General features: G+C 41.5%; 1 protein-coding gene across 3 annotated transcripts in view; it reads left to right on the forward strand.

The window, feature by feature from the left end:
* cfap20dc (CFAP20 domain containing) overlaps positions 1–17,510 on the forward strand; it is a 58,135-nt gene that overhangs the window by 8,114 nt on the left and 32,511 nt on the right. For all 3 annotated transcript variants that reach the window (XM_046310764.1, XM_046310766.1, XM_046310765.1), the window contains 5 exons: positions 5,252–5,363; positions 7,599–7,752; positions 8,324–8,470; positions 13,608–13,786; positions 14,628–14,754. In XM_046310764.1, the coding sequence (XP_046166720.1) occupies positions 5,252–5,363; positions 7,599–7,752; positions 8,324–8,470; positions 13,608–13,786; positions 14,628–14,754 (719 nt within the window). The remainder of the gene's footprint in view (positions 1–5,251; positions 5,364–7,598; positions 7,753–8,323; positions 8,471–13,607; positions 13,787–14,627; positions 14,755–17,510) is intronic.

The raw sequence follows: 17,510 nt of genomic DNA on the forward strand, positions 1-17,510 counted from the left end.
TATCCTAGGTATGACCGTCTTTAAAAATAAATGCATATAGCGTATGTCACGCCCTGATCTGTTTCACCTGTCCTTGTGCTTGTCTCCACCCCCTCCAGGTGTCGCTTATTATCCCCGTTGTATTTATCCCTGTGTTTCCTGTCTTTCTGTGCCAGTTCGTCTTGTTTGTCAAGTCAACCACCGGTTTTGTGTCTCGGCTCCTGCTTTTCCCAGTCTCTCTTTTCTCGCCCTCCTGGTCTTGACCCTTGACTGTCCTGACTCTGAGCCCACCTGCCTGACCACCCTGACCTTGAGCCTGCCTGTCATCTTGTACCGTTTGGACTCTGACCTGGTTTATGAACTCTCGCCTGTACCTGACCTACCCTTTTGCCTACCCCTTTTGCTATAATATATATCGGAGCTCAACCATCTGCCTTTTGTGTCTGCATTTGGGTCTCGCCTTGTGCCCTTATAGCTTAGTAGTACCTCCCCAGCTTTGTCATTAAATGTTTTATTTTAAAAACATATTATTTAATTATTTTATATATTTTACATGTGATAAGGCCACACAGAGGGACAGAAATAAGCACAGATACCTGTGATAATCTGAAGTACCAAAAAAAAATGCCATTAGATATCATCTTGTAAAATTCCCCCCAAAACTTGAAAGCTACAAAAATTCTAGTAGTTTACTGGTAACATCTGCAACCCTAATAATGAGTAACATGCTTACTTGCACACACATAACTTAAAATTGTTTAAGTATACAACAGTTTTTCATCAATCTCTATGCCTCAGATCACACAGTCCTCAATTTATGACAAATCCGAACTTGAGTTGGCTCAAGTTGCCGAAAGCTCTCTGTACCCAAAGTAGCAAATGTTTCTTGTTCACATTGTTCAACTGAAGGTTGTGTCAGTTTCGTATCAATGATGCATGTATACTTAATTCAGAAGAACCATATAACCTTGAGACTGAGAGAAATGATTTGTGCTCTGCCTTTGAGCCATTTGGCTTTTAGCCACCAGTGCTATTATGCTACTAAACTGTAGACATAATTGCCATGCTATTTCTTTTGTACTATCCCTTTCATCTAAGATGTAACTTACTCTTGCGTGTATCTAGAAGGCTTTGGTATCACATTTGTTACTTTGACCACCACCAGCCAAGTCAATTTACCAGAAATGGTGGGTCAACAGTGTGTTTGTGTGTGTGATCTCCCCTTGGCTATTATTTTTTTTACACCTAAATGATTTTTTAATGAAATCCTATGTATATGTGTGTGTCTTTGCAGAGAATGCATGCAACATACAATGAATGCTGTAAAAGATAGGCCAATATACAAAATGTTATTATAATGACACTTTGTTTGATGTCTTAATAACACACCCTCAGGGGCTTTAAGCTAGCTGTAACTTTACATTTTCACCCCTCAACACATCTTCATTCCTCACACAAATTGAATTCTGTTTTAGGGGTGGGGATCGGTAGATAGGTGCTATAATTCAGTGGAGGTGGTGAAAGTGAATTAGCATGTAAATTGATTAATTCCCTCTTCTCTTCTACCCTCCACCTCTAACAATGGAGGGGATGCATCTTATCACGCTGACACAAGGCAATAGATTATGAGCCTGAAAGCTGTGTTAGTGGAAAAATAGGCCAGCTCTCCCTCACTGTTAAAGAGGGAATCCGCATTTGAAACAACAATGGCTTTGGTTAACAGCTGAGGGACGGGACTGGAGAAATGTTATTTGTTAAAGAGCTTTTGATGCAAGGACCATCCAATTTCAAAAAATGTATAGCTGTAAGCATATATTGAGACTATAGTTTTGTGTACATTTACAATGTTTACAAATATAGGAGAAAAACAAGTTTATATTTTAGGTTTTGATGGGGTACGACAGTTGAACTAAGCTCATGAGGCATTTACTAATTCTATTCTTCAAGAATCAATGAGTATATATCATCAATTTATATGTCCAGAAATGGATGTAGCAACTGCAGGTTTGTTCCTTGAAAATATCAATCTTATTCTTACATTTACATTACATTTAAGTCATTTAGCAGACGCTCTTATCCAGAGCGACTTACAAATTGGTGCATTCACCTTATGACATCCAGTGGGACAGTCACTTAACAATAGTGCATCTAAAACTTAGGGGGGGTGGGGTGAGAGGGATTACTTATCCTATCCTAGGTATTCCTTAAAGAGGTGGGGTTTCAGGTGTCTCCGGAAGGTGGTGATTGACTCCGCTGTCCTGGCGTCGTGAGGGAGTTTGTTCCACCATTGGGGGGCCAGGGCAGCGAACAGTTTTGACTGGGCTGAGCGGGAGCTGTACTTCCTCAGTGGTAGGGAGGCGAGCAGGCCAGAGGTGGATGAACGCAGTGCCCTTGTTTGGGTGTAGGGCCTGATCAGAGCCTGGAGGTACTGAGGTGCCGTTCCCCTCACAGCTCCGTAGGCAAGCACCATGGTCTTGTAGCGGATGCGAGCTTCAACTGGAAGCCAGTGGAGAGAACGGAGGAGCGGGGTGACGTGAGAGAACTTGGGAAGGTTGAACACCAGACGGGCTGCGGCGTTCTGGATGAGTTGAAGGGGTTTAATGGCACAGGCAGGGAGCCCAGCCAACAGCGAGTTGCAGTAATCCAGACGGGAGATGACAAGTGCCTGGATTAGGACCTGCGCCGCTTCCTGTGTGAGGCAGGGTCGTACTCTGCGGATGTTGTAGAGCATGAACCTACAGGAACGGGCCACCGCCTTGATGTTGGTTGAGAACGACAGGGTGTTGTCCAGGATCACGCCAAGGTTCTTGGCGCTCTGGGAGGAGGACACAATGGAGTTGTCAACCGTGATGGCGAGATCATGGAACGGGCAGTCCTTCCCGGGAGGAAGAGCAGCTCCGTCTTGCCGAGGTTCAGCTTGAGGTGGTGATCCGTCATCCACACTGATATGTCTGCCAGACATGCAGAGATGCGATTCGCCACCTGGTCATCAGAAGGGGGAAAGGAGAAAATTAATTGTGTGTCGTCTGCATAGCAATGATAAGAGAGACCATGTGAGGTTATGACAGAGCCAAGTGACTTGGTGTATAGCGAGAATAGGAGAGGGCCAAGAACAGAGCCCTGGGGGACACCAGTGGTGAGAGCGCGTGGTGAGGAGACAGATTCTCGCCACGCCACCTGGTAGGAGCGACCTGTCAGGTAGGACGCAATCCAAGCGTGGGCCGCGCCGGAGATGCCCAACTCGGAGAGGGTGGAGAGGAGGATCTGATGGTTCACAGTATCGAAGGCAGCCGATAGATCTAGAAGGATGAGAGCAGAGGAGAGAGAGTTAGCTTTAGCAGTGCGGAGCGCCTCCGTGATACAGAGGAGAGCAGTCTCAGTTGAATGACTAGTCTTGAAACCTGACTGATTTGGATCAAGAAGGTCATTCAGAGAGAGATAGCGGGAGAGCTGGCCAAGGACGGCACGTTCAAGAGTTTTGGAGAGAAAAGAAAGAAGGGATACTGGTCTGTAATTGTTGACATCGGAGGGATCGAGTGTAGGTTTTTTCAGAAGGGGTGCAACTCTCGCTCTCTTGAAGACGGAAGGGACGTAGCCAGCGGTCAGGGATGAGTTGATGAGCGAGGTGAGGTAAGGGAGAAGGTCTCCGGAAATGGTCTGGAGAAGAGAGGAGGGGATAGGGTCAAGCGGGCAGGTTGTTGGGCGGCCGGCCGTCACAAGACGCGAGATTTCATCTGGAGAGAGAGGGGAGAAAGAGGTCAGAGCACAGGGTAGGGCAGTGTGAGCAGAACCAGCGGTGTCGTTTGACTTAGCAAACGAGGATCGGATGTCGTCGACCTTCTTTTCAAAATGGTTGACGAAGTCATCTGCAGAGAGGGAGGAGGGGGGGAGGGGGCGGAGGATTCAGGAGGGAGGAGAAGGTGGCAAAGAGCTTCCTAGGGTTAGAGGCAGATGCTTGGAATTTAGCGTGGTAGAAAGTGGCTTTAGCAGCAGAGACAGAGGAGGAAAATTCTTCTTATTAAAACCATAACGTTTCATTTCACATTTTAGTCATATAGCAGATGATCTTTATCCAGAGCGACTTACAGGAGCAATTAGGGTTACAGTGCATTCAGAAAGTATTCAGCCCCGTTGACATTTTCCACATTTTGTTACGTTACAGCCTTATTCTAAAAATCAATTAAATTAGTTTTTTACCTCAATAATCTACACACAATAATAACAACCCTAACACAGTGAAAACGGGTTGAATTCTTTTTTTTTGTGCAAATGTATTAGAAATAAAAACAGATACCTTATTTACACAAGTATTCAGACCCTTTGCTATGAGACTTGAAATTGAGCTCAGGTGCATCCTGTTTCCATTGATCATCCTTGAGATGTTTAGATTGGAGTACACCTGTGGTAAAATTAATTGATTGGACATGATTTGGAAAGGCACACACTTGTGTACTGTATAAGGTCCCACAGTTGGCAGTGCATATCAGAGCAAAAACCAAGCCATTCAGGTTGAAGGAATTGTTCTATAGAACTCCGATACAGGATTGTGTCGAGGGTACCAAAAAAGGATACCACTTTTTTGTTGTTGCAGCATTGAAGGTCCCCAAGAACACAGTCACCTCCATCATTCTTAAATGGGAGAAGTTAGGAACCACCAAGATTGTTCCTAGAGCTGGCCGCCCGGCCAAACTGAGTAATAGGGGGAGAAAGGCCTTGGTCAGGGAAGTGACCAAGAACCCGATGATCACTCTGACAGAGCTCCATAGGTCCTCTGTGGAGATGGTAGAAGCTTTCAGAAGGACAAACCTCTATGCAGCACTCCACCAATCAGGCCTTTATAGTAGAGTGGCCAGACTGAAGCCTGAAGTAAAAGGCACATGACAGCCCGCTTGGAGATTGCCAAAAGGCACCTAAAGGACTCTCACACCATGAGAAACTAGATTCTCTGGTCTGATGAAACCAAGATTGAACTCTTTGGCCTGAATGCCAAGCGTCACATCTGGAGGAAACCTGCCACCTTCCCTACGGTGAAGCATGGTGGTGGCAGCATCATGCTGTGGGGATGCTTTTCAGTGGCTCTCAGCAGAGGGTTCTACATGGAGCCCCAAAGTGTTCTTCTCGGGACCAAAAAGGGTTCTACAAAGGGTTCTCCTATGGGGATAGCCCAAAGAACCCTTTTAGATTCTAGATTTTTTTCTAAGACTTGAAAGTTTATTGTAATATATAATTGCTGTTCACTATTAACTCATGAATTCCTTCACTTGTTTTTCAGGATAACTGATTTAGGTCATATGAAAAGGAGGCTGTACCTATCCACGGTTCATAAAGAGTTCTCTGCTACACCCTTGCATGCAAGGATACCTTTCGGTCTGAAACGCAACGTTGTGAGTATTGCCGTCGCCTCCACCACTAACATAAGTACAATATATCGAGGTTGCTTGTGACTTAAGAAAGTTCTGCAAATTTCTACCAGTTCGAAAGATACTATCCCAGCTTACAATTCTAGGGAGAGAGAACATTTTAGTAATGTTATCTGTAATGTTCTCCTGATGTTTGACTGTCCAGATTTCCATTAGTTCTAGGAACATTCTATCGATGTCAGCAAAAAGCCTTATGAGACCCTATTTAGCACGTTTTGGTGTTAGGACAATTCCTGAATATCAAACATAACTTACCGAGAACGTGGTTACCGTGTTCTCAGAATATTCAATATTAGCGTTCAAGACATGTTTCATGGGACGTTGCAAGAACATTTGCGTGTCCTGTTTTCTGAGGGTTCTGAGAATCATCAACTTCACACCAAACATACACAGAACATGGTGCCATGTTCTCCAAATATAAGATAACATTGCAAGAGCATTCCTGTGTTCAAAGACATTTAAAACATAGGACATTCTGTTATGGTCCCCTGGAGGTTTTAGTTTAGTTCCCGGGTTGTTCCGGGTGACTTCCCCAAATACGTTTTTCAGGATGTCGCCTGATGGTCCCAAAGAAACGTTCTTCCCCCCAAAAAAAAATTCTGAAGGTCCCCCAGTTGAAAAAATTAATGGGAGTATATATTTTACCAGGTATATATTGTACCAGTCAAAGGTTTGGACACATTCAAGGGTTTTTCTTTATTTTTACTATTTTCTACATTCTAGAACAATAGTGAAAACATCAAAACTATGAAATAACACATATAGAATCACGTAGTAACCAAAAAAGTGTTAAACAATCTAAATATATTTTATATTCTTCAAAGTAGCCACCCTTTGCCTCCATGACACTCTTGGCATTCTCTCAATCAGCGTCACCTTGAATGCTTTTTCAACAGTCTTGAAGGAGTTCCCACATACTGTATGCTGACCACTTCATATGCTGAGCACTTGTTGGCTGCTTTTCATTCACTCTGCAGTCCAACTCATCCTAAACCATCTCAATTGGGTTGATGTCAGGTGATTGTGGAGGCCAGGTCATCTGATGCAGCACTCCATCACTCTCCTTCTTGGTCAAATAGCCCTTACACAGCCTGGAGGTGTGTTGGGTCATTGTCCTGTTGTAAAACAAATGATAGTCCCACTAAGTGCAGACCAGATGTAATGGCGTATCACTGCAGAATGCTGTGGTAGCCATGATGGTTAAGTGTGCTTTGAATTCTAAATAAATCACTGACAGTGTCACCAGCAAAGCACCCCACACCATCACACCTCCTCCTCCATGCCTCACGGTGGGAACCACACATGCAGAAATCATCCGTTCACCTACTCTGCATCTCACAAAGATATAGCAGTTGGAAACAAAAATCTCAAATTTTGACTCATCAGACCAAAGGATAGATTTGGTGTCCTTTAGTAATGGTTTCTTTGCAGCAATTCAACCACGAAGGACTGATTCACACAGTCTCCTCTTGATGTTTAGATGTGTCTGTTACTTGAACTCTGTGAACCATTTATTTGGGCTACAATTTCTGAGGCTGGAAACTCGAATGAACGTATCCTCTGCAGCAGAGGTAACATCATAGCGCTTGGTTTTTGCGACTGCACTTGAAAAAAAAACATTAAAAGTTCTTGAATATTTCCGGATTGAATGACCGTCCTGTCTTAAAGTCATGATGGACTGTCGTTTCTCAGAATCTTTCCTTACATCTCTAAGGATAGACACTTCAGAACAAACTTATTTTAGATTTTTAGGGGGGGTCTATGTGTTGTTTCTTATTGTATCTGTCTCTTTCTTATTCAATGCGTTTGTATGGGCTAATAGCAGTAAGGCCAAATAAATATTTTTTTCAAATTCATTTTTGATACTTCAAGGGGTCTTAAAAATTCAAAATCAAATAGAATAATTATCTTTGGTATGACCTTTTTATTCCATATAGTTTAGTATAACAATCACAGTAAGGTACTTAATTGTTACCCAGAAATTATTTGATATTGAGATGAAAACGTCTGCATTGGACCTGTAAAGAAATGTTCTCTAAAGTTATGGGAGCATTTGATGTTAGCTGGGATATTGCTTCAACAAACTTTAAAAAAGAAAAAAGAAAACAGGGACAAGGAGGAGAGCTGTCAACTGTTTAAATTGCTTTAGATAGTCTGAACAAAACCATTTCCTTCTCTTCCCTCTTTTCTCATCTCTAGTGGTGCAACATGTGCATCGACCTTGTGTCATTCACCAGTGAGCTGTTTAAAGGTGCAGGGTTCTTATCCCTGGATGGAATCACTGTCTCTGCCAGCTGTAAGTTACGGAGAATCTTCACCATGAAGACTGAGCCTGCAGGGGCTTCTGATGGAGGTAAGACATTCAGTCAGTCAGTCAATCATTCAGTCACACCAAAACACTCAAAACGCTCCATCATGGCAAGACATGTCTTCTTCATTTTTGTCCATTCCATGGATATTAAACTGTACATTTTTATCCCCATGAACATTAGGCCTTTTTGAAAATTGATGCTTGGCCTACCATGGTAGGTTGCTTAAACAGTCATGATAAGCCGATGTGTATCATGTGAATAGCCTCTTCCTATATGATGAACCAATGATATGGTGAGTCCAACCTCACACCTCCATCCCTCACAGAGCATCGTGTGTGTGTGTGTGTGCGTGCGTGCGTTTGTGTGTGTGTGTTTGTGTGTGTTTGTGTGTGTGTGTGTGTGTGTACACCCACTACACCGCCTGCCAGTTCATCTGGAAAATGGATAGGCCTGGATTTTTAAAATGTTTTAATGAATTATAATGCAAAATGCTTATTTTCTCTTCCTTGAGAAAGCCAATACCTCCATGATTATGTTTTCAGCTAGATCACTTTTGGTTTATTCATTCTCTTGTTTCATGCATAGTTTTTTGTTATTGTATTCCCTCTGTAGACCTATATATTGGTGTAAATGGTCCCATGGACTCGATCCCTCGGAGCTGCCAGTTTCCCCCTGACGTCCACCAGGTGATCCAGGTAAAGAACATGGAGAGGCTGAGACTGGCAGACCTGAAGACTTGCCCTCACAACTCTGAGTCTGGTGGGTGAGACAACACATCTATGAAGTAAATAGATAAAGAACCTACATCCCTTCTGTGAGGTGTTGGATACAAGTAAAAAAGAAAGTTGCACACTCAAAATCATGTGTGGTGGGTGTGACTTTCTTCATTTGAGAGAACAAATGCTGCGCTCTGTGTTTATTTCTAATCCCCCTCTTTGGGGTGGAACAAGCATGTTATGGTTGGGATAGAGCATGAGATCTTGTTCATCTGAGTTCTTGAGTGTCAATAGCTAACCAAGTGATTGTCCAAATAATAGTAACAATAACCTAGTAATAAAAAACAATCAAATCAAGTCCAGTATTTATTTTCATCAAACAGTTCAAGGCTACGTCCATTTTGTTCCGTCTTTGACCAAGAAACAAATAATAATTCAGTTCAATTAATTTCCATATAAGCCAGACTTTTCCATTTGTTTCAAACAGACACCAGTAATTCTCTGAAATTGGTTTGCCCTTTCTGGCTCCTTCTGTTTTTGTTTCCCTGATTGGATATGCTTCATGACTGGCTAAACTCAGCCTCAGACCCCCACATCTAACCAAAGTAAACATAGTCCCATAGTTGCAAACAGTTTTCCATTTATTGAAAGCAGCATATTGCAAATCTTTATCTTTGAAATGTAAAATGTGTTTTGTTTGTCAATATGTCCATAACATGTTTAAACACAAATAAGCAGTCGAATATAGATTGTGCTTTTTCAGACACTTTTGTTGCATGTAATCAGATAGTTTGCTTGTCTCTCGTGGTTTACATAATAATCTGTCAGTTCAGTAATCTCCTGTTGATTCCTGAGCTGCTATCACAGATGGTATGTAAAGTCTAATAGAGTTTCTGAGGGATTAAATACATAAAGACAGAGCCTTAAAGCCATACCCAGGAAGACAGCATCATCAGAGTACAGCAATGCCCAATGGGATTTTGTGGCTTTACATAACCATCCCTATAACTTTGAAAGGCGGTCAAAGTTCCATTGTTGTTGTTTTGTGTACATTTCTGTTGTTGTTTTATGGTTGAAAGCAATGAAAATCCAGAACAGGCAGTAAGTAGTACTTTAAAGGACTTGCATTTATTCTCACCTAAAAGCTGCCACTCTGCTGCAGGCGGCACAGTGTGATTGTTGCACTCTAAAACCCAGGTGGCCTTTGGAATTTGGCTCGCACATCACCCCGCACCTGTACACCCAGAGAGAGAGAGAACAGCAATTATATGTGTTTATGAGGGAGAAAGACATGCGCCAGTGATTCAGGAGCCCCACTCTGCTCCCCTACAGACAGACAGTACCTCTGTGGCCTTTTTATCAGCGCATATTTATTTGTTCTGACAGCTGTCTCCAGCATGTTGAGTCACTTGGCCGTGCCATTAGAAATGAACAGTAATCACATGCACACACACACTTGGACGCATGCATACACACACACACTTGGACGCATGCACACACACACACACACACACACACACACACACACACACACACACACACACACACACACACACACACACACACACACACACACACACACACACACACACACACACACACACACACACACACACACACACACACACACACACACACACACACACACACACACAATGCACACTCGTGCACGCACACACTGTTCGTTTTCTTGTAAATGAGTTCTCATAATTGGTTGGTCTAGTTATTAGCATAACATGCCTAATAATGATTAAAAGGGATTGCTATTAAAGTAGACATGCAATCTAATTGTGTAAAAAAGACTGTTGATAATTACTGTTTCTTGAGTTTAGTACATTCGTCAGCCAAACAGCAAATTAAAAGATGAAACATTTATAGAGATTTTTCGTTGTTGTTGAGAGAGAACAGTTGAACCAATCGCATGCTTGGTTTTGTCTTTTCAACAATGGTGTGACCTTGTCTTTAGGTTCATCCAATTATCACTAGGCACTTTGCTATGGAAAAGTGTAGGCGGGTTGTTCCCTTTTGGGAAGTGTGGTGAAGAAAACCTTTATTTCCCCTAATTTTAACATTCTGTCATGACGAGCTTTTATGTTCAACTTTTACCAAAAAAAACAATCTCAAGAGGTTATTATTATTATTATTTATTTGTTATATGGTGAGTGCCTATTAAGTGCCAAAGAAAGTAACGGTGTTGAACGTAGCAGAGTTGACAATTTCATCTTAAATCAGCCATAAATCCCCTTGTGACAGGGGGAATGGGAGTTTGTTGTGTGCAGCAATTAGGGGCAATTGAATGCAAGCTTCACAAAAAAAAAAAAAAGTGAAAAAATTATTGCCTGTCTATTTATGGGAAACGAGGTTGGCGTGTAGTGCTCGACCCACTCAGTTTTCCACCACAAAACCAGAAAATTGCAAAAAAAAAGTAGAACCAGCTCACCCGCTTTCACTATTAGATTTGACATTTTTTGACATTCCAGTCATTTAGCAGACCCTTTTATCCAGATCGACCTACAGTAGTGAGTGCATACATTTTCATACTGGTTCCCTGTGAGAATCTAACCTTCAACGCTGGTGTTGCAAGTGCCATGCTCTACCAAGTGAGTGAGGACTGATGTTTAATGTTTCTTTTGAAAAATCATTTTTAAATAGGAATAGTTTCACCATTACTAAAATTAGTTATTTTTTTAACCTTAAAACAAATCAATAATCACCTTAAATAAATAATAATCTTCAGAAACTACTGTATCAAAGCAACAAATTAACAAGGGGTATACAAAAATCTGATTGAATTTATTGAATTTTCCATATGGTCTATATTAAAGAACACTTCATTTAATATAACAGGCTATTAAAATCCAATATTGGTGCATCATTTCTACTTAAAATATCAAAAGGATCCAAAAGGGACTCATGTTGTGGAACGACCCAGTCCTGTAAGTTGTGGTGTTTCAAACCAATCAGACTCAAGCTTCTGCATTTATATAAAGGAAGCTATGGTGCTTATTTCCCACTCCAAATATTTCTCTGATTAGTTATACCACAGTTTATATAACATAGCTACAGTTGAAGTCAGAAGTTTACATGCACCTTAGCCAAATACATTTAAACTCACAATTCCTAGTAATAATTCCCTGTCTTAGGCCTGTTAGGATCACCACTTTATTTTAAGAATGTGAGATGTCAGAATAATAGTAGAGAAAATGATTTATTTCAGCTTTTATTTCTTTCATCACATTCCCAGTGAGTCAGAAGTTTACATACACTCAATTAGTATTTAGTAGCTTTGACTTTAACTGGTTTAACTTGGGTCAAACATTTCAGGTAGCCTTCCCCAAGCTTCCAACAATAAGTTGAGTGAATTTTGGCCCATTCCTCCTGACAGACCTGTTGTAACTGAGTCAGGTTTGTAGGCCTCCTTGCTCGCACACGCTTTTTCAGTTCTGCCCACAAATTATCCATAGGATTGAGGTCAGGGCTTTGTGATGGCCACTCCAATACCTTGACTTTGTTGTCCTTAAGCCATTTTGCCACAACTTTGGAAGTATGCATGGGGTCATTGTCCATTTGGAAGACCCACTTGCAACCAAGATTTAACTTCCTGACAGATGTCTTGAGATGTTGCTTCAATATATCCACATAATTTTCCTGCGTCATGATGCCATCTATTTTGTGAAGTGCACCAGTCCCTCCTGCAGCAAAGCACCCCCACAACATGATGCTGCCACCCCGTGCTTCACGGTTGGGATGTTGTTCTTCGGCTTGCAAGCCTCCCCCTTTTCCTCCAAATATAACGATGGTCATTATGGCCAAACAGTTCTATTTTTGTTTCATTAGACCAGAGGACATTTCTCCAAAAAGTATGATCTTTGTTCCTATGTGCAGTTTCAAACCGTAGTCTGGCTTTTTTTGTAGCGGTTTTGGAACAGTGGCTCCTCCCTTGCTGAGTAGCCTTTCAGGTTATGTCAATATAGGACTTGTTTTACTGTGGATATAGATAATTGTGTACCTGTTTCCTCCAGCATCTTCACAAGGTCCTTTGCTGTTGTTCTGGGATTGATTTGCACTTTTCGCACCAAAGTATGTTCATCTCTAGGAGATAGAACGCGTCTCCTTCCTGAGCGGTAGGACAGCTGCGTGGTCCCATGGTGTTTATACTTGCATACTATTGTTTGTACAGATGAAAGTGGTACCTTCAGGCGTTTGGAAATTGCTCCCCAGGATGAACCAGACTTGTGGAGGTCTACAATTTTTTTTCTGAGGTCTTGGCTGATTTCTTTTGATTTTCCCATGATGTCAAGCAAAGAGGCATTGAGTTTGAAGGTATGCCTTGAAATACATCCACAGGTACGCCTCCAATTGACTAAAATTATGTAAATTAGCCTATCACAAGCTTCTAAAGCCATGACATCATTTTCTGGAATTTTCCAAGCTGTTTAAAGGCACAGTCAACTAAGTGCATGTAAACTTCTGACCCACTGGAATTGTGATACAGTGAATTATCTATAAATTGTCTATAAACAATTATCTATAAATTGTCTATAAACAGTTGTTGGAAAAAAATATTGTGTCATGCACAAAGTAGATGTCCTAACCAACTTGCCACAACTACAGTTTGTTAACAAGAAATTTGTGGAGTGGTTGAAAATTTGTTTTAATGACTCCAACCAAAGTCTATGTAAACTTCCGACTTCAACTCTGTCCATTTTTGAATCAATCTTGGTTGAGAGGGGTGTAATTTTGTTTGTAAATGAATTATGTGCAGAGGGGTGCTAGTATGCCACTGTAATATCAAGCTCAAATCCATATGTTAAATCAGCTGGAATCTATTTGCAATGTCAGGATATCACTGCCTTTTTACATAGGCAGCATTTGTCTCTTGCTGTGTTATTCTTAGCCTCCAGGAATATAAATGAAACACAAATAAGTGCAAAGTGGTGACAGTGCGAGTAACAGTTTAATAGTAATAGGCTGATATGCTACATTAAGCCTATGTGTAATGTGTTTGAGCTGGTTACTTGAAAATTACACTAAACAGCCAGACATCGCTGTTGATCACTATCACAGTCACGATCACTATCTATTTCCCCAGTATTACATTGAAAGAGATGATCCTATGCATTGTAAACATTGATAACAAATGAGTTTCCAAATGATCAGTTTATTTTTGTACCTTCCAGATCTGTCAGGCAGTGGCAGGGTAGCCAGTGCTGCTCGAGGCCCCAAGTTCCAGCCGGACGCCTCCCACATCGCATTTGGGTCGAGGGTTTTAGGACCCCCTCCACTGACCGGAAGGAAGAATAGTGGACTCTCAGAGGGACAGGGACAGGACGGGAGGACACACCGGAGCATGAATATGGTAATACTCCCCTGAGAAGGGAGCTTGCTGTCCAAACATGGGTGGATTTCATATATAAATATATTGCATGGGAGTGTTAGAGTCTCTCTTTTGAATACCCACATGAACACATTTATCATACAATGTGACTATTGCATTTACCAATAGTGTGAAAATAAGTTTTGGGAGGAGCTGTTGTTATTTTATTGTACCGCTGGCCCACTCTCCAAACATAGATATCACATCCACAAAGAGACCTTTGTGAATAGTATTTGAGGAATTCCTGCTTTTGTTTTCTCTTTTTCTCCAATAGTTTGATGATGATAAGAATCAACGGATGTTGTCTTGAGGCACCGGAAGTTATTTGGGTCTTTGACGCATTCTGAACTATTTCTGTATTATTATCCGCCTGTCATATCTCCCATCATTGGAAAGCCTGTGTCTCCTAGGACTCCCGGGAGAGATACGCTCTGTGATCCTCTTTTGTTGGTTTTTGCTTTTCTGTTTCTGCCTTCAGTGCTCTGATTTATGTTTTATAATATGTTTTTATACCCCTCTCTCTCTCTCTCTCTCTCTCTCTCTCTCTCTCTCTCTCTCTCTCTCTCTCTCTCTCTCTCTCGCAATTCAATTCAAATGGCTTCATTTGCATGGGAAACATATGTTTACATTGTAAATAGTAAGCATTACACTCACAAAAGTTTAAAAGGAATAGAGACATTTATGGCTATGTACAGTGTTGTAACGACGTGCAAATAGTTCAAGTACAAACGGGAAAATAAATAAACATAATGTTGCCCTTTTATTGGGGCAACAGGTTGCCAATCTTGTTCTCTCTCTCTCTCCTTCTTTCTCTCTGTCACAGGGGTCTGTATCTGGTGCAAGAACAAATAGAACAGCTGCTTCAGAGAGACATCAAGATCATGGAGACTGGAGCGAGAAACAACCTGGTCCCAGTAGCCAGAAGAATGACTCCGTTTATGAGCTGCCAGGTAAGGACAACACTCTGTCGTCTGTTCCAGACAACGTCAAGTAAAAATGCCATAGACATTTACATTCAACTGAAATGCTCAAATCAACCTACAACATCGTTTTACATGTCGATGTTAGGTAACCTTGTTGAACGGGATGTTAGGACAATACTTTTAGAACATAATATTTGAAATTGTTCAAGCTTAGAGAGATGTGGCCGCAGCCATATTGAAACAGCGTAATGGGAATGGTAGAGCGTCCGGGCGCCTACTTTACTCATGGCCTTTGGTATCCGTTCAGCGAGCAAGGTCTAGCTGTGTTAAACATTACAGTAGTTTTGACATGTGCATCTGATCATACTGTGTTTGCCAGCAAGCTAGCTAACAGCAAACAAGGTTAGTAAGCTAGCCAACTGCATGGTAATGAAGTCACTTTTGCAGATCGTGTACACTATGCATGAAACGGTATTCAATATGGTTTGCAGTGAGGGACTTCACTTCAAACCCAGTAGAGGCTAGCAAGCTAGCTGGGCCAGAAACAGCTGGCTAGAAAAAGGAGTGTTGAAGCTAGCTAGGTGTCATCTAAAAGATTTAGGAACAGACATGTCGGGTTGTTAACAGTGTCCACTCGTATTAAATCAATTGCAGCTAGTTGTAAGATTTATGAGACCAAATTATGTTACCAATGTCCATAGTGAAATCCATAATCCATAGTAAAATCCTGCTCTGTAGCAAGCTGTTCCGATAACGACACTAGCATGCAAAGTATCCATCAAGGATAGCTGAGCATACCGTGGTTTTGGACTAGCTGGCTATGATAGCCCACAACGCACCGTATAATTTTTTGGTCAATTTATCATGCCATATCGCCTAGTTTAGGAATCTTCAACTAGATTCAGCCACAGCCATTTTTTTTCTTAAGCAGATGGTCAGGGGGCCATAACATAATTACAAATCATTTGTAAACTGCAGATTGACCGCAAGAAGCACAAACGGATATAATATTTAACTAAAACAGAATAATTTCAAACATTGCTTACATTTGTATACGATCGCATACTGTATATCTCTATATTATGTGTGGGAATACATTGGAACAGATTTCCAAAATTAAAATCACTCTTGTTTTATGTTCAACAAGAAAATATATATTTTTTAAAATCAAAAATGTTTACTTACATTTTTGCTCAGAAAACTAAAATTAATAAAATCACCCACGGGCCAAATTCGTCCAGTGGGCCGCTAGTTGGGGAACCCTGACCTAGCTAGTCTATAACAGGAGATCCTTCTAAAAAGGCACTTATATGAAAATATTGTCAATGAGGCTACTAACATGCTGTTACGACTTCTAGGAGTTGTGGGTGCGGAGTCAGGCGCAGAGAGCAGAGGGTAAAGGACAACTGTATTTATTCCGGAGAAAAGTAGGTCACGCCAAAACACCTGGCGCATACAATGACCGGCCCAAAAACAGGACACAAACAGTCCGGAGAAATACAAAAATATCACATCCACAAAACGAACAGAGAAACAAGCCCGCACAAAAGCCGGCGGGCCTACTGGGTTTAAATAGCCCACAATCAAAACCTAAACATAAAACAGGTGCAACTAATCAGACACAACTAAATGAAACAGAAAAGGGGTTCGGTGGCAGCTAGTAGGCCGGTGACGACGACCGCCGAGCGCCGCCCGAACAGGAAGAGGAACAGGAACGAACATCTTCGGCGGGATTCGTGACACATGCATTGTAATCAGGGCTGCCTGTCAGATGAACCAATCAAGTGATGTCGTTGATGACACATTATCAACATGGCAACACACAGCCCTTTTTTAAATGTAACCTTTATTTAACTAGTCAGTTAAGAACAATTTACAATGACAGCCTACACCGGCTAAATTGTTTGCCATCCTATGGGACTCCCAATCACGGCCGGTTGTGATACAGCCTGGATTCAAACCAAGGTGTCTGTGGTGACGCCTCTAGCACTGATGCATTGCCTTAGACCGCTGCGCCAGCCCGAGTAGTCAAATTATTTTCAATCATTTTAACATAAATATGAGTTTTTCAGCTGTTTTAATGGTAGGAACATGCTTCTTTATCACATTTGGTTATCGAAATCACCTTAACTTACTCAGATGTTTCAGTTCATTTTGAATACTTTTGTCGCTAAGCAGACACTCTTAACCAGAGTGATTTACAGTGCAATCGTCTTAAAGTAGCTAGGTGAGACAACTATATATCACAGTAATAGTAAGCATGAGGGTGCTGTGGGATTAATCAAGATATCTTTTGATGAGGTTGGTTTTCAGACGTTTTCAGACGATAGGGCTTTCAGATGTCTGTCGGTGTGGATCCCACACTGTAGTGTCGACTGTTATCATTAGCATCAGCAAATCTCAAATCGTTGTAGCAGAAATTCAAGCATGAACTGAGAGGTTTTTTTTAGAGGCCATTAATAATGTGCATGCCACACTACTACAGAAACCATACATTCATTCCACAGTGTGCTTCCCACACTGACCAATAGTCACAGACATGACTTGGAAATTGTGATTTGGGAAAATCTGAAAAACAACTTCCTCCTTAGTTTTGCCTAGCTTGCTTTATTCAGCCCAGTTTGTCGAATTACTGCTCCCCTAAGAGAAGTTAAATCAGTGTATATTTAATGTACTTTCAACAGCTGTCCTTTTCCACCAAGCTAACTAACCATAAACACTGGTTCATTAGTACAATGGTATGACAGAATCATTGACTCCCCAACGTTCATCATAGTTATGGT

This window comes from Oncorhynchus gorbuscha, linkage group LG18 (assembly GCF_021184085.1).
Source record: "Oncorhynchus gorbuscha isolate QuinsamMale2020 ecotype Even-year linkage group LG18, OgorEven_v1.0, whole genome shotgun sequence".
Classification (NCBI taxonomy): domain Eukaryota; kingdom Metazoa; phylum Chordata; class Actinopteri; order Salmoniformes; family Salmonidae; genus Oncorhynchus; species Oncorhynchus gorbuscha.